A 23,975-nucleotide genomic window follows, 5' to 3' on the forward strand; every position below is an offset into this window, starting at 1 on the left:
TTCTAGCTCTGCAGCGCCAGATACTCACAGCCAGGCGGCGTCCCGCCCTCCGGAGGGGTGTGACTAGGAGCTAGGAGGAGAGCTTTCTCAACCTTGCTACCTCTGTGTCCCAGCAGCGCCAGGAGCGGCCCCGGGCTTCTTCACATCTGGCGCGGCTGGACGCAGCAGGGGCCATGAATGAGTCCTATCGCTGCCACGCTTTCACATGGGTGGAAATGGGCTCCTCGCCGACGATGGGCGGTGTGCTCTTCGGCGCCGGGCTGCTGGGCAACCTGCTGGCGCTCGTGCTGCTGGCACGCTCCGGGCTGGGGTCCGGCCGGCAGAGACCACTGCGCCCGCCCTCGGTCTTCTACGTGCTCGTGTGTGGCTTGACTGTCACCGACTTGCTGGGCAAGTGCCTGATCAGCCCCGTGGTCCTGGCTTCCTACGCGCAAAACCGGAGCCTACAGGAACTGCTGCCGTTCCGGGGCAATCAGTTATGTCAAGGCTTCGCCTTCATCATGTCCTTCTTTGGGCTAGCCTCGACGTTACAGCTGCTGGCTATGGCTCTGGAGTGCTGGCTGTCTCTGGGACACCCGTTCTTCTACCAAAGGCACATCACCCTGCGCCGGGGAGCGCTGGTGGCGCCGGTCGTGGGCGCCTTCTGCTTGGCTCTCTGCTCGCTCCCCTTCGCTGGCTTTGGGAAGTTTGTGCAGTACTGTCCTGGCACCTGGTGCTTCATCCAGATGGTCCACAAGAAGCGCTCGCTTTCGGTAGTTGGCTTCTCTGTGCTCTACGCCAGCCTCATGGCGCTGCTGGTCCTCGCGACCGTGCTGTGCAACCTAGGTGCCATGCACAACCTCTATGCCATGCACCGGCGCCTGTGGCACTACCCTCGCTGCTGCCCCAGGGACCGCGCCCAGCCGGCCTCCGGTTATAGGCACGGGTCCCTGCATCCCCTGGAGGAGCTGGACCACCTCGTGCTGCTGGCTCTCATGACCGTGCTCTTCACCATGTGTTCCCTGCCTTTAATTGTGAGTTGCTGGGCACCAAAATTCGGAAAACTGGGGCACTTCAGGCAGACCTGTGGGAAAGGGGAGGGGGGCTGGGAGGGATGTTGCTCTCGTGCTAGGAGCTGGAGGGGGGGTGATTCTGTGCTCAACACCCCAGGAGTGTAGATTCCTTCCACAGCCCTAAGGTGTAGCCCCATTTGTGGAGGAGGGAATGTCAGACAAATGTCTCCTGAACTCAGCAAAAATTTTCCAAGAGGCAGACAACCCTCCTGAGCAGAAGCTTAGATTCCCGAAGTCTCTTGTCATCTGTGTGTGGAGGACCTTAGTCCTCTTCTCTCCCATCCCCTAACCCCCCACCCCCGCGCTGGCTATGTAGTATTTTATTTTGTCAGATATGCCCTTTAGTTTAGTGATACTGGAAACAGTTGTCCAGGAGTTCCTCCCGAAGAAAAAGGGCTAGTTCATCCCTAGCGGCTTACAGAGGTGAGTGATAAACACAGATCACAGATTTAGTTCTGAAAACTTGGTTCGTGGCTGCTGCTGCTGCTGGGGACGGGAGAGAAGGAGGGTGTTGGCAGCAGAGGCTCAGAGGTTTCAGGTGCCAGTTGTTTCCTTACCTGTCCTGATGGGTTTTGTTTCTGTCTTGGCCAATGATATGGTAAAGAATTCCATTAACTGGGGCTCCAATGTACAAATGGTGGGCAGAGAAGGAATGATGAAGAAACTGCTGCTTTGGGTATCAGGTTTGAACAAATACCCTGCATCAGCAGCGCCGTAATCGCAGCCACAGCCAATCCTGCCCTTCTTGCTGTTCTTGATGCAACCCAGGATTAAGAATAATTTTATAAATGAATATTGTAATCAGTTTGATGATAGACACCAAAAACTTGGAGCTCCAAATAAGCTAAGCGCTATTCAAATTATTTAAAAGAATCAAATTCAGCTGGGATTAAAGGTAGCGCACGCCTGTAATCCCAGCACTCTGGAGGCAGAGGCAGGTGGATCTCTGTGAGTTTAAGGCCAGCCTAGTCTACACAGTGAATTCCAGGACAGCCAGGACTACACAGAGAAACCCTGTCTCAAAAAATAATAATAATAATTAAATTCTTTTTATTGGGTATTTACTTAAAAAGGTATACCCATTTATTGTTATTGCAGCTTTAATTTCATCAATAAAAGTTGTGGGAGGGGCTAGAGACATGGCTCAGAAACTATCATTAGCTGCTCTTCCAGAGGACCAAGGTAGGTTTCCCAGCACTCAGATGACAGCTCACCACCATCTGTAACTCCAGTTCTAGGGATCTGACTCCCTCTTCTGGCTCCACAGGAACTGGGCACACAAAGGGTACACAGACAAGCATGCAGACAAAACACCCACAGACATAAAATAATAAATAAAGATTGTGGGGATATGTTTTCTATCTGATTATGTTAGTATCTATGGAACATTCATTATTTGATGCCTTGGCCTATAAGACCTGAAGCATTTATTCTCTAACCCTTTGCAAAAAATAGCTCCAGACTAGTTGGAGTATACTTACTCTGTGACAAAAGCAAATAATAGCTATGAAAATGTTGAGCAGCATTTGGGTGCTTTAATGAGAATAACTAAAAACAAAACAAAACAAAAAACAGTGTAAAGAACAATGAAAAGAAACACAGCCTTTGGACACATCTCTAAGGGGAGCTGTATCACTTATGGAACTGTGAGAATTAAAGGAACTAATATATTTGAAAGTTATTTTATAAAACAACTTGTAAAGTTGGGGATAATTGTAACCCAGACAGAATTGCTCTCAGGAGCCATTAGCCAACAGCAGTGATTGTTGGTCTGGATCAAGTTTCAGCACTCACTAGCTGTAGTAGTGGCTTATTTGCTGGCTGACATCATCTGTTGAGGGATAACTGTACTAGTCCTATAGGATTAACAAAGGTTTAACACACACACACACACACACACACACACACACAGCTTTCCTTGCTCTGCGTATGACATAAGTGCATGTATGTGTGTGCGCACATGTGTATGAGCACGGGCATGTGCATTTCATGGTGCACATGTTGAGACCAGGTGGCAACCTCAGATGCTCATCCTCACCTGCCATTTTGATTGGCACGTGGTCTCTTTGTTTGTTGGTGTGCCAGACTAACTGACCATCAGCCTCCTATGTTGCCATAGTTGTGTTGCTGTGATAAAACACCATGGCCAAAAGGGAGGAAAGGATTTACTTCAGCTTGTAGTTCCACATCACAGTCTACTGAAGAAAGTTGGGGCCTCAAGGCAGGAACCTAGAGATAGGCACTGAAGCAGAGACCGTGGAGGATTGCTGCTTACTGGCTTGCACCCTGTGGCTTGCTCAACCTGCTTTCTTATACATCTCAGAATCACTTGCCCAGGGCTGGCACCACCCACAATGGGCTGTACCCTTCCCCATCCATCACTAATTAAGAAATACTCCACAAGTTTGCCTACAGCATTTTCTCAATTGAGGTTCCTTCTTCACAGATGACTATGGTTCAATGGTTCTCAACCTGTGGGTCATTACCCCATTGGGGGATCACATATGATATCCTCCATATCAGATATTTACACTATGATTCACAACAGTAGCAGAATTACAGTAATGAAATAATTCTATGGTTGGGGATCAGCACAACATGAGAAACTATATTAAAGGGTGGCAGTATCAGGAAAGTTGAGAACCACTATTCTAGCTTCCTGGTTAACAAAAAACCCAACCAGGGCACCGTAGGAGCACTTGGATTACAGGTGTGCCTCACCATTAGCTTTATACTCTGGAGAGTTGAACTAGGATACCTAAGCTTTCATAGCAGGAGTTTTACCCAGTGAGCCATTTCGCCAGCCCACACTGAGCATTCTTGAGCAGAATATCCAATATGATTCACAATCTAAACACCTTTTGAACATTAACGTCCTGTTACAAGTGGGAAATTCCACAACTGGAATGAAAACAGTGTGCCTGTGTCAAAATGTATAAAATGACACCTTCAGATCATAGGTGTATAAGACGGAGATCTCATTAAAATGGTGGCTGTTATACTTGGAGGGTTCTGTTTTACAACAGTGTCTTGTTCGTATGCACATATTCCACATTCTGGAGAAAAACAAAAACTTTTCTAGTTTCAAACAATTTGGAATAGGTAGGTGTGTGTGTGTGTGTGTGTGTGTGTGTGTGTGTGTTACAGAACAGGGTGCCTAGCCTTACTAATTAACATCAATATTGTGGCTCTCATTTATTACTATTGCCTAGTGACTATAGCAGATTTTCAGGAAATATGATCTCCTCAGAAGACAGCATGCTCATCTAAGGCAGAAGTTTGAGAAATTTTTATAAGGACCTCTGTTTTGTTGGTTGGTTGGTTGGTTGGTTGGTTTTGTTTTGCTTTTGGTTTTTTTGTTTTGTTTTTTGAAGACAGGGTTTCTCTGTGTTTGCCCTGGCTGTCATGGAACTTACTACATAGACCTTGGCTGGCCTTGAATTCAGAGATCCATCTGCCTCTATCTCCCAAGACCTCTTAATACAGTTAAAATTATTAAGGACCCATACAACTCCAAGTCTGAATCTGTTATACTATATAATAACCCTAAGAAGCTCATAAAATGTAGTTGTAGGGCATTGGGAGTGGTGATGCAAATGTGAGGACCTGAGTTTGAATCCCCAACTCCCATGTAAAAAGTCACCAACTTGGCAAAAGAAACATTTTCTCAATGACTCCTAAACTCACCTGAGGACACTCTTTCAAATGAATGCTCATTTTGTATTTCAGAACATTTGTTTTTCTAGTTGTGTGTGTGTGTGTGTGTGTGTGTGTGTGTGTTGCCTGCAGAAGCCAGAAGAGGTCGTTGGAACTCTTGACGCTGGAATTACTGGCAGTTGTGAGCCATCCCACATGGATGCTGGAACTGAACTCGGATCCTCTGAAAGAGCAGTAAATATTCTAGCCACCGAGCCACCTCCCCAGCCTCCATACTGCTCTTCATGTAAGTGAGCCAATTGAAAATTGCAGCTTAATTTACTTCTAATAAAAACTTCAGTGGCTTGAAAACACAGATAAATACACTAGACAGAACCTTATCTCAATGGCAGAGAACTTGCCTAGGAATCATTTGTATCCTAGCTTCAAACCCCAGCATTGCAGAAAAATAAATAAATAAAAGAAAAAATAGCCTAATAGAGTAGATATGGATAAATAATGGATAGTAATGGATAAGTAATGGGTCTGGCAAGAAGGCCCGGCAGGTAAAGGTGCTGGCTGCCAAGCCTGATGATCTGCGTTCTATTCCCAGCACATGATGGAAAGAGAGAACCAACTTCCATAAGTTAACCTCCAACTCTCACATGTGTTCTATGGTGCCCCTAAACCTAAACACACACACACACACACACACACACACACACACACACACACACACACACTATATCCACATATATATATGGATAAAATGGTGTGTTTTAATTATATAAGTATCATTCCTTTATCAAACATTCTTGCATGGTTGGAATTACATTTTATCATACTCGTCTCTGAGGAGGAAACTAACAAATACATAATACACCTTCGAAATATTTGCCTCTAATATCAACTTGAGGTTGTGGTCTGAGTCGTATCCATTCAGTCTACATCTAGTTACCTACCTCATCTAACTCACTGTAACCCAGGAAGATACAAAATGAGGAAAAATATCATATGAGCCTGCACAAACTGCAAGGGAGTAGTAAGGATTAAGGCTAAAGGAGAGTTTAGCAGATTAAAGGGGCACCTCCTAGTTAAGAAATTAATATACAGCTAATTATCAAATGTTTATAACATACCAGAACCTGTTCTTGAAGCTGTCTTCATACTATCTCATTCCAACTTCATGAGAATCTTGGAAAGCAGGCACAGTGGCCTTCTCTGTAAAAACAGAAAAAGCACATCTTCCCTGAAAGCCACATTTCTGAAGAGAGGATTCTAACATGGATGCTAAGACCTTTAGCCACCATCTCTAAGAGGCTCCTAAGAGGGTAATTATTTGAAATTGATTTGAAGAACAATACTGTTCAGCTATTTAATAATCATTTCCAGGTTTGTAAAAATGGAAATAATGACTGTCTTTATTCACAAGACTTTTGTGAGGAGAAAATGAAAAACCTAAAAGACTTAGACCAATGCCAGGGAACTGAAGGTTCTAGGGGGTCACTAACCATTATTGTTGCTATTGGTAAAATGAAGCAAGAACAAAGAGAGAAGGGGTCCATATACCAGGAACAAATGAGTCTAATGTAAGGCGGCTTTCACAAGCACTGGACTGAAATAGCCAAGACCGCTGAAATGCTGTAGAGAAGGGAGTCAAAAGCTTGGATATTGATTCTAGGAACCTGCATCTTTTCTGAGAGATGATCGTGGATGGCCTTGAGTGCTCGTAACTACAGTTTCCCCTACTAATATTGGGTTTCTGTAGTTTCTGTTCCATTAGGGCCTATTTGTTTCATTGTAGATTTAGAATCTCAGTAGGCATGGAAAGTGTAATGTCAAAAGAAAAGGTATCAATCCTCAGAATGGTGGTCTGGGATTGTGCTGATCTAGGCAGCAATGTGACCTGAATGGCAGGGAGACTCATGATTTGAGACACTTCAAGAGTTCTGAGAAAACAAGGACCCAAGGTAAGATCAAGGCATTGAAGGCGACTGGACACAGGTAAGTATGCATCTATCTTTGGGTACCCCTTACCCCATCTTATATAGAATCTATCTTAACCAAAGGAACAACTTACATGAGCTAGCCAGTCCTTTCGTCTGGTTACCTCATGGCTTTTACTGGTCATATTTCCTGTATTTTCACTTCTATTCAAAGCCCCATCTCACTGGTGTGTCTATATGTGTGGTAGCTACTTCTAAGTAAACTAATAAGAGTGGACAGACGTAGGCAGGACTGAAGTAAGTATGTGTGTAAGGGCACCAGCTAAAATATCTGTGTGTGGGAGTCTGGCCCCTTTGTAATCTGGCAACACCCTGGAATGTAGAACAGTCAAGGATGTACCTCAGTTTTCCCACTGTTCAGGGTCCTCACCCACATGCCTCAGCCATGGGGTGATTCCAGGCTAAGATGAACAGAATAATGAGATTCCTTCCTTCCATCAGCCTTCTATCTCTTTATCTGTGTAACTATTTTTCCCCTCCCCAACAGTATCGTGCTTACTATGGAGCCTTTCAACTTGTCAGCACAGCTGAAGGAGATTCAGAAGACCTCCAAGCCTTGCGTTTTCTGTCTGTGATTTCAATCGTAGACCCCTGGATTTTCATCATTTTCAGGACTTCAGTATTCCGGATGTTATTCCACAAGATTTTCATAAGACCTCTGATCTACAGAAACTGGCACAGCCATTCCTGCCAAACTAACAGGGAATCCACTTTATGAGGGCTTTGCATGCTCTGGTAAGCTGAAAAGATTCCACATAGTCAGACAAAGAACCATGATTGGAAAAACCTTACAATTTAAATCCCTAAAAATGATCTCCTGTGGGGAGCTGGAGAGATGGCTTAAGAGCATGAACTTCTCTTCCAGAGAAATTTGAGTCCCAGCACCCACATTAGGGGGCTCACAGCCATCTGCAACTCTGGCTTTAGGGGATCTGGAACCTCTGGCTTCCATGGGCACCTACACTCATGTGCACACACACACACACACTTAATAATAAGAAAAATATATTCGAACTATCTCCCATAATTAGAACATTTATTTTCAAAGGTATGTGATTTAACAATGTGTTGTTTCTCTATATCGGTAAGCCATTTTGCTCCATTTAAAAAGTTTGTGCTATTAACAGAAACTAAAATGTGTATATTGTAAACAGTGTTAACAATGTTATAACAATGACTATAATTGTCCCAACATTTGTACCTGGTGGCCCTAAATTTTTAGATCAGTCTGAAGACCTATGGGTTTTTATTTAAATATGGTAGCAACATCACTGTTTGTTTATAATTATGTGGTGGACATTATTGAACAATGTTAGCAATGGCTCATACTATTTTTTTCCAGTAAAACCTAATTTATTTTGTATCATAATTGCTGCCTTTTTTGTTTGTTTTTCAAATGGCCTAAGAATAATCTGAATTATAGACACTATTTAGAGGAGTGAGTTGGGAAACCAGATCAGGTCAGGCATTTGGGGAGACAATTTCAAGGTGCTCACTCCCTCAGGTGAAGATGTGCAACTTCCGTGTAGTCTAAATGAGGCAAGATGCAACCACCACCAACAACTCAAATGGAAAAGGGGAAACTGTTATCTTTTGAAGTCTGGTCTCTTGTGATGGAGGCAGGGATGTCAGTGGGAATGGATGTTGAGCCTAAAATTTTCAGTTCATGAAACCTTCGTTTATCACACTGATGGATTCTTTGTGGGAAAGGACTTAGGTTTCTTGGGAAAGCATGGGTCTGTGACTTACCAGAGAGCTGTATTATTTACCAGTTTTAGCTGTGTGAACTCACAGGGAACTTACACAGTAACAGGCCCACCCAGGACTCAGCCTCTGTGGGTGATGGCAGTGACCTTCACACCTGCCGATTTCTGCTACTTTCTGCTCTTTTTAGATACAATGAGATGTTACCAAGCCTGCCCCCCTCCCCCCGCACCCAGCAGTGCTTGCAGAACCAGAGCAAAGGTGAGTCAGAAAGACCTAGTGGAGTGCTTTAATTACAGAAGGTAGAGTTCACATGGGTCAACAACACTATGGCCAAAAGAGAAAGTGGGGGAGGGGCACCCCTGCTGCAGGACCTGTGGTCCTAGCTGAAGCTCACAGCAAGAGCTTTCAGCATTTGTAGTAAAGAGATGGGGGACTGAGAGAGTTGTCCAGTCCCTGAGCTGGTCACTCAGACTCTGAGATGGTCCCGAGGCCTCCAGCTGGCAGTCCCTTCCAAACGCAGGAGGAGCTCTCTGCTCTCCACCACGGCAGAAAACCCGTTTTCTCACCTTCGGCTTTTCTGAGCTCTCAGAGATGGTATTAATTTATGTATTTGTATAGCCAAACTGTAAAAAAAAAAAAAAAAAAAAAAAAAAAAGCCAAATCAAGACTATAGGAAGTATAAATTGAGAGTATGGGGCTGAAGAGATGGCTTAGCTGTTAAAGGCTAGGCTCACAACCAAAAATAGAAAAGAGTATGACGTGATGAAAAAAAAAATGCAGTTGGTTTTGGTTTAGCTTTTGTTTCCGTTTAATGTGAACGATGTACTTTTTTTCATTTTGGTCTGAGGAAGTGCATCTTTATTGTGGCCTACTTTTATAAGGTATGCTATGGTAATTGTCCAGCTAATTCAATAAGGCTCCAGATGAATCAATAAACTTAATTTTATAATATTTTGTGGAGGAAATTGCTTTTTTTGAGATAAAAGACAAACATCAGTGGCTTTTTAATGAACAAATAATTGCCAGCAGTATTTCAATCTCTAGCCATGTAAGTGTGAAGCTTCCTAAGTAGGACTTATATCACAGTAAACAAAATTGCCTAGGCCTATCCAGCGCTTAGTGCCCCTGTTTGTTTTTACATGAAATGTTGACAAAACGCTCTGATGAAATGCATGTCTAGTTACAGTCTACTGTGCAGGAACCCTCTCTGGTTTATCATTATCCTATTAAATCATTGACACAGACAATCGGTTAGGCGCTAGTTGCTAGTTGCTCGCTGTCCACTGGAGGGAGACAAGACACTGTAAAAATTGTAACATGACCCCAGCAGAGTGGCATACAGGCTTGTCTAAGGAACCTCACGGGAAGTAGAAGTTTCCTTAAAACACTGAAAATGGGTAAACATGCCAACTGAAAATGGAAAGGGGCATTAAAAATCAGGCCACTGAAGAAGGAACATACATAGTTAAGAAACGTAGAAACACATTTAGCCAAATCAAAGAAATACAAAAGGTGAATTAAATGATGGAGAGCCAAGCAAAACACTATGACTTATGAAATTCAGAGAGGTTATTGAAATGTAAATATTCACAATCTTCTGGTAAGCTTGTAAATTTCTAAACCCTTTCTTTGTAGCAGACTTACCAAGTACACAACAAGAGCCTAAAAAGATCTAGGATACTAGTATTTCCAATCTGGAATTTTGACCCAAAAGAAGAACTAGAAATAATGCCAAAATTACATTTTAAAAAAATTTTAAAAACATTTTTAAAAAAATCCATCTTTAAATAGCAAAAAAGTGAAACTAACAAAGATAAGGACTAAACAAAACTTAAAATATACCTTTATGTATATATAGCATATCCACAAAGCCCACAGCTATTTAAAAAGATTTTTTTAATAACATAAACTCTAAGAAAACTCTTAAGTTTTTCTGTAACACTAAGTGATAAAAGCAGGACGCAAACTACTTTAAGGTGTGGCCAATAAAAATGTACATGAAGACCTGTAATTAAAATAAAAAATAATAAATAAATACATGTACATGAAGAACATATCTTGCAAAAATAAATCCAAGGAAGCACGAATCACAGTTGTTCTTGTCCATGGACATTTTCCCACCATTCTCTGTGTTTTCCAAGATTTGAGATAAGTGTTTCTTTACATGGAAGTATTTTTGAAAGGATGTCTAGAATTGAACTGAGAGAATGAGAGGAAAAGGCAGCAAGGGTGAGCTTGGGGTCCAAAGGATCAGAATGGTCAGAGGCATGCAGGCAGGAAGGGCCGCAAGCTTAGCAGATTCACTCTACTGAAGTGTGGGACTCACAACCCAAACCTGCTGGAGAAGAAGTGGAAAGAAGGCTCTTTTCACACCATAGAGTGTGGTGGTCACCAGTAGGAGCTGGGTTCTGGAGGCCTGCCGGGAACTGGAGGCTTTGAAACGAGGGCAGTCTGAAGGATACAGCCAGAGGCTCACCCTGGACTGTGAACGGAGCAGGCAGGAGCACCACAGAGCATGAGAATGGTGTGCCAAGCCTGGTACAGTTCTACAGTCTTTGTATGGACCAGCAAAGGGAGTGATCAGTTTAGAAACAGCCTTGGGTTTCCCTGCTGTGCAACCCGCCAACCAGAGGACGGGTATTTATGACTTTTGTACTTGAAAAGGAACACAGAAACTGTATACGCAGGCCCAGAGAAGCCCTGCTCCAAGACTCCCCTCAAAAAATAAAAATGATTCAAAGGGCCTGTCCTTCAAATGTGAACTAAAACTAATGTTAGGCACAGCAGGACTCAAGTCATGACGTTTTAATGGTTGAAAGTCACTATGTGACTGTGAGTTTTAACATACACCACTTAGCCAGGTTAAGAAAAAGCTAATTTTCTTTGTTACTTTTCTGTTGCTGTGGTTAAATATGCTTACAAAAGCAACATTTAAGGGAGAGAAGTTTACTTTGTTTTATAGTTGCAAGGTACTCCACCATGGAAGGTCTAGAAAGCCGGAGTTGCTTGCACTGTGAGTGCAGTCAAGGAGCAGGGGTGGTGTAGAGTCACTTCCTCCCTCATATCCAGTCCAGTGTCCAGTCACCCATAATGGTCTTCCCAATTTAATTAGCCAAATCAAATTAGTCCCTCACAGGCATGCCCAGAGGCTAACCTAATCTTATGTAATAGAGCTAATGCCTTATGTAATAGAGCTAATAAGCTAATAATCTTTCATAGGTGTGCCAGAGGTGTGTCTCCTACATGATTCCAGGTGCCGTCAAGTTGACAATAAGCAAACACTAAGCACCATGTTAACTATATATTTTTTTTTTAGTTTCAAGCCTACTTGCCGGGTATTCCTAGAACTTCAGGAAAGTAGAAATTCGATAAACATCAAACCTGAACAGTCCCCACACTTAACAGCCAGGCACACTAGGCCAACAGTTCTTAAAGTGTGGCCTGGACAAGCAACAGTAGCTTCTTTACCTGGAAATTAGCAGAAACACAAATTTTAGATCTACTAATTCTTTTATATATATATATATATATATATATATATATATATATATATATATAATCTATTCACTTTACAACCTGGTTGTAGCCCCCTCCATCATCTCCTCCCCAAAGAGGATCAACTGATTCTTATCTTCAGATGAGGCTAACCACTTTCTCTGACTGCCTTGAGTGGATGGCTTTCTCTTCCCAGAATGGCCGCCAGGTGGAACAACCCTAAATTCACAGCTAAGAGGTTGGGCTTCCTCTCCCTGCCTTTCACAATGGCCCAACTTAGTTAAAGGATCAGCAGGTCTCATTGTTATTAACAAGGGGAACATTCCAGTCTTTGAGACAACTGAGGATTCAAAAATCAGTCTAGTCTTTAAAGGCATCACCATGATGGTGTCTAGAGTTTACCGTGTCCTGGCAAAGAATCTGCAAATCAAAAGACTTGATTTTTATTGTCATTTCTATTTCTGAAATGCCAAAACTAAGGACAATAATCAAGCACCATCAAGAAAACCAAAAAGTATTTTTTCAGTTAAGCTTATAAAGTATCTTGATGACTTCATACTTAGGATGCCCTAATTGGAAATATAAGACAAAGTTAACAGCTGTACAACCCAGTACATCTGTTACCAAGTGCTGCCATTTTGAGCTGTCTTGCTTACTTTTCTGTTGCTATAATAAGACAGGTGACCAAGGCAGCTTATGAAACAAAATACTTAATTTGGGACTTACAGTTTCAGAATTTTAGAGCAGGAACCTGGGACAGCTGAGAGCTCCCATCTTGATCAAGAAGTATGTTGGGGGACGGGGGCTTTGAAATCTCACAAATCGCCACCAGTGAGTGACATACCTCCTTCATGAGGTTACACCTCCTAACCCTTCCCAAATAGTTCCATCAACTGGGGACCTAGTATTCAAACATGTGAGCCTATGGCAGCCATTCTCATTTAAACCACCACAAGGGAACAGTTTTGAAACAACAAAGCCCTGAATCATAGATAACCATACTTGTGATTAAGCTAGTACTGTACAGAACAGACATCTGGGCAAACAATGAAACCAGTAGCTTGCCTACATCAATTTAATAACAGTGTAACAAGCCTCCAGACCTTGGCACAACTGACACCATGATGGAAGAATCATTCAGGCCTCAAAAGCAAGTAAGCAGGCAGCAATACCTGTCAATATGAGAAAAAAAAAAAAAAAAAGACCTATTTCATCAACTAACCTTGCTTTTGATCTTCTGTAGTTCTGCTTCTCGTAAACCATTCTTGCTAACTGAGGTATGTCGACCCAGGATGTGATTTCTGTGCTTAAAATGTTTGCCCTGAGGAAGTCTTGGTGCTGGACTGAGATCCTAAATATCCAGTGTAGTCGCTGGCTGGCTGACATTTTATCGGCTTAAACCAGTATCCACAGAGTCTTCTCTGGTGAATGCCTCTCAGCATTTAAGGAGGCTCCAGTGAGATCTCCAGAGACCTTGAGACACTGGGGGTCTGGGAGCCTCTTGGAGCCGGAAAGAGTGTGGTGGTTAAGGAACTCTTGGGGTGGGCACATCTGAGATGTATCAGGGCCTCAGGATTCCCTCTGATGGATCACTGCTTAACACTTCTGAGGACTCTGACACCTCCACCCCGAAAGGGGAACAAAATTGAAAGTCTCCTGGTCTGTCACCTCTAGAGGTAAGTCTGGTTAAGGCACCTTCTGTTTAGGACACAAAGGAGAGGCTAGTAGTGGAGATCTGTGTCTGTGACCAGGTGAGACGTCACCAGACTCCCCTGGTCTGTCGAGGTGCGTGAGATGTGTGGTGGCAACCCCTGGTTGCCTTTACTGTGTCTCTCTCGGCATGTTTCTGTCAGTTCTGTTGACTAGAGAAAAAAATCTACAATGGAAAGGGAGTGGGCCTCCTGGGACAGCAGCTGCTGCTGGCCATGCATGTTTGTGGGCCTTCTTGGATCACCCATGCTGCACCCCCTTCCGGCAGAAACCATGGCAGAAGGAAGTTGCTGCTGTTGCTATGGTGATGCTAGCAGGAGGGGCTCCTGAGTGGTGGGTGGTGACCACAGGCCCAGAGAGAGTTTTGTGGAAAGAAGATAGATATGATGTCTGTTTCTTGAATGGAAAACTCTGGACCTTTTCTAAAATTGATTGGCGGTATTCTAGAGTCTGGTAGCCCCGTGACAGACAGTTTAGACTATCTGGAATATGGTGACTGGGAAACCCCAGAACCCCAAACAGTTTTCTGTATTGACTAGTGGCTTTCTCTGGTACAAGAGACCTGTACCCTCTTGTTGGGTTGTCCACATCACCCAGAGAAATCCCAAACTTCTGTCTGTTCTCTCAATCTTCCTGGAGGAAATTTCCTGCCCCCTTCTGCTACTAGAGCACTATATTGGGGCTCTGACTACTTGGTCACTTGCTCCAAGCTTGTGCTGTCCCTCAACTCCCTTGACCACCTGATCTAAGCAACTAGCTGCACCCAGGAAAGAGGGAAGTAGTTCTACTTCTTCCTCTTTCATGGCTTATGTCCTTTATCAATCAGTGATCTATACCCCAACACTGACTAAGATAAGGAGGTTCTGACAATATTCATGAGCCCCTTTTAAGATTGAAGGCAGCTGCCAGAAAATGTTGCTTTTATCATGCAGTTGGCCCCAAATATTAGAAAAAAAAATCAGAAGTTAGAAGGATTTGGCAATATGACTAGGTCCCAATTATTTAAATTTATCAAAAGTTTTACAACAACCATGACCCTGTAAAGACCCCAAAACATAACAAAGATAAAAGAGATTCTAGAGGGGGAAGCCAGAAACATCAGGAAAGAAAGAAGAAAAGAATGACCCATCCTACACAAGTTATGACAAAGGGGATTTTGACCAGGCATGGGACCCTGGAAGAGACCAAAGGCATGTCTGTCAAAAGCCTTGATCCTGTTTGGCCTGTTTGTGGACAGTTGCCACCACAATCATGCAGTAAACAAACTGACCTTGGGCTAGGAATTGTTACTAACCACCTCACACTCTAAAATGGACATCCTGAGGGGAACCCCAGTGAGGTGGGTGGGTAATGCACAAATAATGCCTTATCAGGCACATCTCCTGGGCCAGCTGTATATCTGATTTTATAACACTTCAGCTATTAGCCCTGACAGCCTGATGCTAGATGATAACCCAAAAGAGCCTCTCTAAGACAGCAGCCAACTTAAGGCCATCAGATTTCACCAACCAGATAAGGGACCCAGTAGTGGGTGGACCCTGAACCAACCCTCATGAGGAGAGATGTGGTTCAGGCACTGCCCTGGCTCTGGCCCCTTCAGCTCCGATCAACAGGAGCTCAAAGCTCAGCTCCTCCAGGCAGGCTCCGGCAACGCAGAAACACCCATAGCTGTGATAGACTTGAGCAGCTTCAGTTCTCATTTCAGAGTCCCAGCCCCTGCTGCTGCTGCCCCTCCACACTCCACTCTGGGGCTGTCCGGGGCCTCTGGCTTCCACTCTGAGCTCCACTGCAGCCACACTCTGCACTTCCTGAAAGTAACTGATACAGTCCAGCCTGTCACTATATGGGGGCTACTATGTAACTCAGGCTCACCCCCAATTCACAGAGATTCTCCTACTTCATCTTCTCAAGTGCTGAGATTACACACATGTGCCGCCCATGCCTAACCCTCCCTGAGATTCTGATGTGTTTTCCTTGTTAACAGTGGTGTTGTACACATGGTGTTTGTAAAGACTGAGGTTTGGAAATTCTTTATGAAGCTTCCTCTCGAGCCTTTCCCTGTTTTTAACACACCTTTTCATACTGATCTATAGATGTCCTGCCATATCGATTACCTTTCCCGTTTCTATGACAAAAGCACAAGAATCAACTGAATGAAGAAGGGGGTGGTCTGGCTGCTAGCAGTTGAAGGGCACAGCCCGTCATGGTGGGAAGTCATGGTGGCAATAGCTTGAGGCAGCTGTCTGTATTGCATCCACAATGAAAAAGCAGAGAGTGATGAATGCTTATGTGCAGCCCCATCTCTCCTGTATATTCAGTCAAGGCCTACAGATCAGTGTTGCCCACAGTTAAGGTTTATCTTTCCATTTCAACTAACCTAGCCCCAATAATCCCTCAAGGCATGCCCAGGAGCAAACATAACCAAGGTGTGCCTGATGGCCTAGAGGTACATCTCTTCATGCTCTTGTATTGTTTTTTGAGACTAGGACTCAGTATGAGCTGAGTGAGGTTGGGCTCCATCATGGGTGATCCTCCATCTCCAAGGTACTAGAATTACTGCGTCACACTGCCATATTTGCCTGCATGAGGAAATGTTCACAAACCTAAGTCTATTTGTTTCCCAGTGACCAAAAGAAAAGTCAGATAATGATGGATCTCTGATATCATTTAGGTCTCTCCCTGCCAATTGTGGTTAATGGTACCTTCATTCCTGGGGTGCTTAATCTGATGAAAAGCAATATTCATGAGATTCTCTGTCTGAGCCTTCCTCCCATGGGCATTTACATTCCTGGGTGTGGTGGTTTGAATAGGAATGGCCCCCAAGGCTCAGGGATTTGAATGCTTGGTCACCAGGAAATGGCACTCTTCAGAGATGTAGCCTTGTTGGAGAAACTGTGATACTTAGGGTGGACTTTGAAGGTTCAAAGGCTCAACCTAGGCCCAGTATCTCTGCCCTCTTTCATCTGCCTGCTCGTCTGGATATAGCACTCTCAGCTACCTCTCTAGCTCCAGCTCTGCCTACAGGCCACCATGCTTCTCCCCAAGACGATAATGGACTGAACCTCTGAAAATATAAGCCAGCCCCAAATAAATGCTTTCCTTTATGAAAGTTGCTGAGGCCATGGTGTCTCTTTACAGCAATAGAACACTGACTAAGGTCTGATCTTGAACAACTCCAAACCTTAAGCAGGCATGAGGCTTTTGGATCATCCAGGTGAAATGAAGTTGGTGTTACAAGCTCACAGAGAACCACAGCCAGCACATGCTTATAACATCTCATGGGCAAGGCTCTTCTTTTCTTTAGTGTCCCCTCTCTGTCTGTTCAACTGAATTCTATTTTCCCCATGTGTTTCTCAGTGAAAATAGCTTAGCTTTACTTCTGACTCATCCTTAGCCTTCCCTTTAAGGCCTAAGTTTATAGAGCAAGGTTTCTTATTAGAATTCTCACCTTTGGTAGAGTGCTAATCTCTGAGCTTGTGGGCCATGAAGAACAAAATGAGAACCGGGTTTCCAGAAACTCTCAAAGAAAGGAAATAAAATCCATAAACTCAGAAAAAAAAAATTGCACCCACCCAAAATCAAGTTAATTCCAAAAGTGTTGGCCCACTAAATTATCAAAGCATCTTCAAGACAGCAGTACCCAGTGCTAAGTAGATGTTTGAAATTTGTGCTTTTAATCCCACTTCAGATGAAAGTGATGTCGACTAGGAGCAGCAGCAGGAGGATCTCTACTTTGAGGTCAGCCTGGACTATGTCCTGAGAGCCTATCTCAAATGAATCGCTACAAGAAAGTGGTATCCAAATGAGCAGACATCTCAGAGGATTCCACATGCTATGATTTGGTAATTTCACAGCTCAGATTTAATCCTATGACCAGAACTCAAATGTGGGGTGACAGCTGATGGCAGCTTGACTGGCACACACAAATGAAAGGAAATGAAGGAAAGAAGAAGGGAGGGCCAAACATGAGCAATGCTACAGGCATACAAATGTTAAGAATGGTTGTTCATAAGAACTGGATGCAATCTAGCTGTCCCACACTGGGAGGGATGCTTATAGTTCACTGCTTATAGTTCAGAAAGTGGAAGTGATTGTTCCTGTGTTACTACACAGAAAGGACTTGAACAGTGGCAAAGACAGTGGCTGTGCCCGTTTCATGTGTGCTTTAGCACAAGACACCTTCAAAGGATGTTTCCGACTAGAAATGTTCAAGTGGTACCTCTATGCTTTAAATTTTTATAGCTAGGTAAAATCAGATTTTTCTTGTTATTTCCAAATGAAGTTTTGACAGTTTTGACATTGTTCCTCTAGAGGGAACCCAAGTGCTTGAATATACTGAAAGTGAGCCTTCTGGGGCATCTCCCCAGAGGTCGAGATTGTAAAGCTGCAGAGGAGGCAGCTATAGTAGAAGATGCTACTCCCCCACTCCCAAGGAGACTCCTAGGCTCAGGCTCAGCCACATGAAGAAGATAACCTTATGCAGAAATCTTCACATTCCTGCTAAGGTTGTGGTAGCACACGTGAGCCATTCTCATACTTGGGAGACTGAGACAGGAGGGTGAGGTGAGGTGAGGAAGCACTGTGCTGTCTCGAAACAAAACACAGCACAGCACAGCACAGCACAAAACATAGCACAACTCTGAAATTGGCCTCTCCTGTTCTTGCAGTTACAGAAGGAAATGGGGTTTAGCTTTGCACAATCCTCAAGTTCCATTTGGCTCAGCCACTTTCCAACCCTGAGCCCAGTCTTACCTGTTTACTAGGTTTGAATTATAAAATCCCAAATTCAGGTGCATAATCTCTTTTCTGTTAGCCAGTTTTGCAGCTAAGCTGTTTAGAACCAGAAGCCAAGCAAAAAGCTAAAGCTTCTTGAGAAGTTTTTATTTTGTCTTCCATTTTCACAGGCAGCAATCAGAGCAACAAAAGCTTCGGCCTTCTAGCCTGCGCCATTTGATCTCGGTTGGCTCTGATGCAAAAGAACCAATTATGTCTTACATCTAGAATGTAGCATAAGTGTTACTTCCCATTGCTTTTTGTTCCCATCTGAGAAAATAAGCATAGATTGCATGCAAAGATTCAGTCTTAGGCAATGACAGTTTGAGCTTTTGCAAAATATATTACATTTATTCATTGGTGTGTGTGAGTGTGTATTCTCGCATGCATGTGCACATACTTTTGCACACATGTATGCACATGAATTTTGGAATTCCTTTGGAAAACTTTTAGGAATCATTTCTCTCCTTTGACCATTCTAGGGAATCAAACTCAAGTCATCAGACTTGGTGCAAGCACTTTTACCTGAGGTGCCTGTTGGCCCAGTTTGAGCTTTTCATTGAACCATTAGTCCTTCTTTGCTTCCCACCACAAGAATGCAATTTTGATAGTGTGACTTTTGGTCTTACGTGACTTTCTAGGTCTCAACAACCAAGTACTTAAATATTCTAAGAATAATTCAACATACTTAAACTAAATCACTAATTTTGATAAGAATTAGAGAACGTAGATTTTTCTAATTCTGTCTTGCTGTCTATATTCTTAGGTAACAGTAAAACTTTCATCACTTGGACTTATTTGGTTACCTTGAGACATATTTCTTATAGGAAGTTTGGATAATGTTTAGTTCTTTCCTGGATTACCAGTTTTCAAACTAGAAAGTGAATGAACGTACTACCCACTTCAAATGAGATCTCTCAATAGATTTTTTAAAAACGCTTTCAAGTGATTCAAAAGCTGTTTCTAGCTCCTTCTTTGCCTGTTTTGGTATTCCTGGAGAGCGTTTTCCTCTTCTAATGAGAAAGCAGAGGAGGGCAGAGGGGAGCACGCACTAGCTCTGTCTCTCCCATCACCCTGCCTCCACTGCATAGGCCTGAGCCCGTGGCAGAGCTGTTATGGAAGCTAGCATGAGTCATCCAAGCAAACGGAAAAGGCCATTCAGATCTTTACACAGTCCCAGGCTAGTGCTGATCACAAGTGACATGTTGCATGCTCCCTGAAAAGCTGCAGAGAAGCAGCATCAGTGTCCCTGATAACTGTGCAAGGCTCTGGGCATGCCAGTGGCTTTCACACACCCCTGCTGCATAAGACTTCACCCAGACTTGAAGCTCCTCAGTCTCCACCAATGTTTCCTTCAACTCTAAAGCCAAGTGCAGTTTTAGATTATTAATATCATCAAGCTTTCACAGGCTACTGATGCCACTGAAGCTGGAGGGAGTAAAACAGATACAGTTTACCCTCAAAGGCTTCAGACCTTTATGAGTTTCTAGTTTATCTGTATGGTTCTGATCTGTTCTTGCTCTCCTCTGACCAGAGTTCTACTCTGACTGCCGTTCTAGCTGGTCCTTAATGAGGTTCAGCCTCAAAACAAAAACCAAAGTTAGAGACAAACACTGTGGTCTCCTCCAACAACACCTACATCATGTAGACAGCAGTTTTCAACCTGTGGTCGCAGCTGCTTTGGGGGTCATATATCAGATATCCTGCACTCCAGATATTTACATTAAGATTCATAGCAGTAGCAAAATTACAGTCATGAGTAGTATTGAGAGGATTCTATGGTTGGGGGTCACCACAACATGAGGGACTGTATTACATCGATGCAGACGGTTGAGAAGCAGTGCTGGAGGGCCTGAGGCAGCCCTGTCTAACTCTAACTTCTGAAATGAGAGAAGCATTTCACACATAACCTTCTCAGTAGGGGAGTCATGTATGGCTGGAAATGTACCTAGAGAAACTGCATTTTTACCTTTAATTAATTTAAACTTAAACTGTCACGTGGCTGCTGGCTAGCTTATGGAGCAAAGCAGCCCCTACGCTGAATAATAAATTCTGCATCATTTATCACTAACAGTGGACCTGTTTCTCTGGCTGAATCTTGACTAGCATAGGGAGCAACTGGCACCTTCAAGGGAAAGACCCTGGCTACACAAAGCCAAAGTATTTATGGGGAATGACAGAGCTGGAGAACAGGAAACAACCACCAGCAGGCAACCTAGTAGCCTAGAAATTTCACAGGTCTTTTGTGTACAGAAACCAAAAATGGTTCACTAGATCCCAGCTCTCTATCTTGCAGTTACTTCTGTTTGCTATAGTGAAGTGATGTGACCCTTGTCTGGCTTACTATGGGGCACAGATGGTGTTCTTAGAACTCTCTGAAAAAAAAATTATTTAGGCCAGGCAATGGTAGCATACTCCTTTAATCCCAGCACTCAGGAGGCAAAGGCAGGCAGATCTCTGTGAGTTCAAGGCCAGCCTAGTCTACAGAGTGAGTTCCAAGACAACCAAGGCTACACAGAGAAAACTTGTCTTGAGAAAAAAAAATTTAGACATGCAAAGAAATCACAAAGATTTAGTGTTTTGAAAGGCATAAATAATGTAAGTAGAACCATGTAAGCATTGATGTTCGCTTCCTCCTGTAGTTCTCTTTCCTTCATGTTTATCTATGCCTTCTTCTTCTGAATGACCCACAGTAGGTAGCTTGCCCTTCAATTACAGATTTATAAAGGAAAATTATGAATTTCAGGTTTCAGCTAATATGTAATAGTCAGAGTTCTTCAAAGAAAAAGAACCAATCGTATATGTGTCTATCTGTGTGTCTGCGTGTATTCTGTGTATACATTCACATGCTTCACAATGTTTTGTCAATACTATACTTCGCACTTAAACTCTAAAACTGCCTAGCAACAGCTTTCTCACACTGTGTCCTAGCCATTGACTTACATGTGTCTCTCTATGTGTATCCACTTGTAGAGCTGAAGTTGCGGTTGGAAGGGGTCTCAAAACCGAAGAGCTGACGTTTCAGAACCTAGTCAGCCTGAAGGCTTGAGGATTAGGAATGCCGCGGACAGATCCACGCCCCAGCTCAAGCTTTGAATCACCCTTCCTCTCTACCTTTCTAGTTCTATTCAGCCACCAACAGACCAGATGGGGCCCACCCACATTGGTACAGATATCTGCTTCAGTCAGTCCACCCGTGTGGATGCTAAGCTCTTTAGAGCACTCTCCGGGATATAGTCAGACATATTGCTTAGTCAGTTTCTGGGCATTCCATGCCTGCTCAAGTTGACACACAATTACTAAGCACATGGTGTTCCCCAAATACAATGGCCTCACAAACAGGAACTGAAAATTAACAAAGCTTTATGGCTCAGTTTTAGAACTGAGGGTGATAATGTGTTTTCTGTTAAGAAATTCTAGATTCCGGATAAACTGAAATTGCATTGAGACGCTGACAGTACAATTAGAAATGGGAAGAAGTAACTTTCAAACTGCAAGATGAGACTTCAATTTACTGGAACCCATTTGAGGTCTCCCTGAGGAAGTAGGGACGTAAACTAACTGTCCAGTCAGACTTCTGAAGGGTGGAACAGAGTAGAGCTGCTACCTTTCTCTGCCCAACAACTGCAAACAAAAATGGTAACTTGGATAGGTGGCAACTGAAAGTGTGCAGCCCAGTAGAATAATCAGTAAGATATAAGTTCCCAAGAATTAGACTCAGCTCTAGTCTTTTTCTGGCAACAGCTCCACCCATACGTAGGGATTACCCACGAAGACCCACTGCCACCTCCACTAGAGACAAACTTCCTGCACCTGCTATCAGGGAATCCCTGCCTAAATGTTTGCCCTCGGCTCATTGCCAGGACTTGATACTGGCTTCCTTCCCCAGATTTACCCAGGGCTGTCTCATGTCCCTGAAGTGCCTATCCAAGGGTCTGAGGGGTTGTCTTTGAGGAAGGGGTGTGGATACAGCTTGGTCATCAGCAACTGGATTCACACCTCTGTGAGAATCTTCTCACAGTGGAGACTAACAAGATAAAGGCAGAGGGGTTTGGGATTCAAATTGGTCTCTGGTATTCATTACAGTCAGTAGAGACCTGCCACCATGTACTCATCTGGTAAAAAGCTAGTGACACACATAGAGACATAGTGGAACAAGGGGCTTTTGTTGTAGGTGCATTATGAAGCACTTGGGAATTAAACACAGTGGAAAAATTGTAGCAGCAGGATCGTGCTGATTCTTTCCATTCTCCCCAGTCTCTTGGGATAAGATGGGACAAAAGTGAGGTAGGGAATAGTCCGCTTTGGATGGCTGGGTTGGGGATGCTACTGGCCTGCCGTTTACAGCCTGAAAGAGAACTAGAGGAGTTTTGACACCCACTCCATCCTTGCCCTACAGAGTTTAGCAAGGGAGTGAAAAGCTGCTACTGTGCAAAATGAGCCCAAAGACTTCACAAATAGGTTCTGCTTGCCTTCATTTGCTAGAAAACCCCTCTGTACTACAGTCCCCCAGGGCAGAAGCATGGTGAGCTAAGTCATGGAATGCAAGGTGTACTCTCTTTTCCCACATGGAATATGTTTGTGTGTGTGTGTGTGTGTGTTGTTTTTTCTAGTAGCATATAATTACCTACATTGTTTGCCAAGCTGGACTTAGAAAAATTCAAAACACTGGTGCCTTTTCACTACTCTGGAACTATGACAACAGATGACAAGCAACTATTTGGGTCAGCTTCATTGTGAAACTGGTCAATTACACCAACATACTCCCAGGAATGAGTCTTTCCAATGGGTCCTTTACAGTTAACTGACTGCAAAGATGAATGTAAACAACCTATCAACAGTTTCTTCAAGATTGAGCTTCAGTAGAGAACACTAAAATGCAGCTATTTTCCATCCATGGCCACAAGCATGACTCTAGACTACAAGAACCGTTTCTGTTTTGCATTGTTAAGGTTGCTTAAACAAGTTGCTGTTTGTTACAGTGTTGACTTGGGAAAAGACTGGTAACTGAATCAAAGCAGCTGTACAGTAGGCCGCCTGGTGGTGTACATGGTTCCATTCCTCGGGCAGACAGGCTGTTTTCACTTCCTTCAGTTTTTTGTCCCACCTTTGTGGGGATCTTCCTAGGAAAAAAATACAAAGCAAAACAATAACTTCTCTCATATTGTTCTTACTTGCAGTCTTGTTATCTTAGTCCCTCTGTTCTTCGCATCTCACCTGGCGGGCCCTCCTAGCTTCAGTTTGCTGAGTTGGTTTACCTTTCTGTTATCCCAGCCTTACTACCCTGCTTTGGTTCCCAGCCATCTTCTTGGACTAAAGACTTCTGGGCTGAATTCAGAGGGCCCTGACCCTGGGCCTGAAACTTCTAGCCCAGGTACCCCTCAAGAAGGAAGAGTGCTGGGACCCCTTCTAGAGCCCAGCCAGCAGCCTGCAGGCAATTGAAGTTGCTAGCCTAGATGCCACTACTGGACCCGCCCCGGACAGCGTCGAATGGGGCCCTGGCAGCTTTTCAGAGCCTGGTAGGCAGCTTGGGCTAGTGCCCGTGAGGCGCACGAACCTCAAGGGCGACCGGATGCTGCAGGGAAGTAGCGACTTT

General features: G+C 43.7%; 1 protein-coding gene and 1 long non-coding RNA gene across 2 annotated transcripts in view; one reads left to right on the forward strand and one right to left on the reverse strand.

Annotated features, from left to right (window-relative positions):
- Positions 1-9,352, forward strand: Ptgdr (prostaglandin D2 receptor). The gene is made up of 2 exons (XM_021661222.2): positions 1-1,013; positions 7,182-9,352. The coding sequence occupies exons 1-2, from the start codon at positions 174-176 to the stop codon at positions 7,410-7,412; spliced, it is 1,071 nt and encodes a 356-aa protein (XP_021516897.1). The 5' UTR covers positions 1-173; the 3' UTR covers positions 7,413-9,352.
- Positions 8,971-23,975, reverse strand: part of LOC132656398 (uncharacterized) — a 15,307-nt gene continuing 302 nt past the window's right edge. The window contains exons 2-3 of the long non-coding RNA XR_009594129.1: positions 18,359-23,502; positions 8,971-9,024 (exon numbers count right to left, since the gene is read on the reverse strand). This is a non-coding gene — a long non-coding RNA (uncharacterized LOC132656398). The remainder of the gene's footprint in view (positions 9,025-18,358; positions 23,503-23,975) is intronic.

This window comes from Meriones unguiculatus, chromosome 9 (assembly GCF_030254825.1).
Source record: "Meriones unguiculatus strain TT.TT164.6M chromosome 9, Bangor_MerUng_6.1, whole genome shotgun sequence".
NCBI lineage: Eukaryota > Metazoa > Chordata > Mammalia > Rodentia > Muridae > Meriones > Meriones unguiculatus.

What these genes read in the sequence shown, in the direction of transcription:
- Ptgdr (XM_021661222.2), top strand. Translation starts at nt 174, where the DNA reads ATGAATGAGTCCTATCGCTGCCACGCTTTCACATGGGTGGAAATGGGC. An exon ending in TGTGTTCCCTGCCTTTAATT is followed by an intron (nt 1,014 to 7,181) that starts GTGAGTTGCTGG and finishes CCTCCCCAACAG; the next exon opens with TATCGTGCTTACTATGGAGC.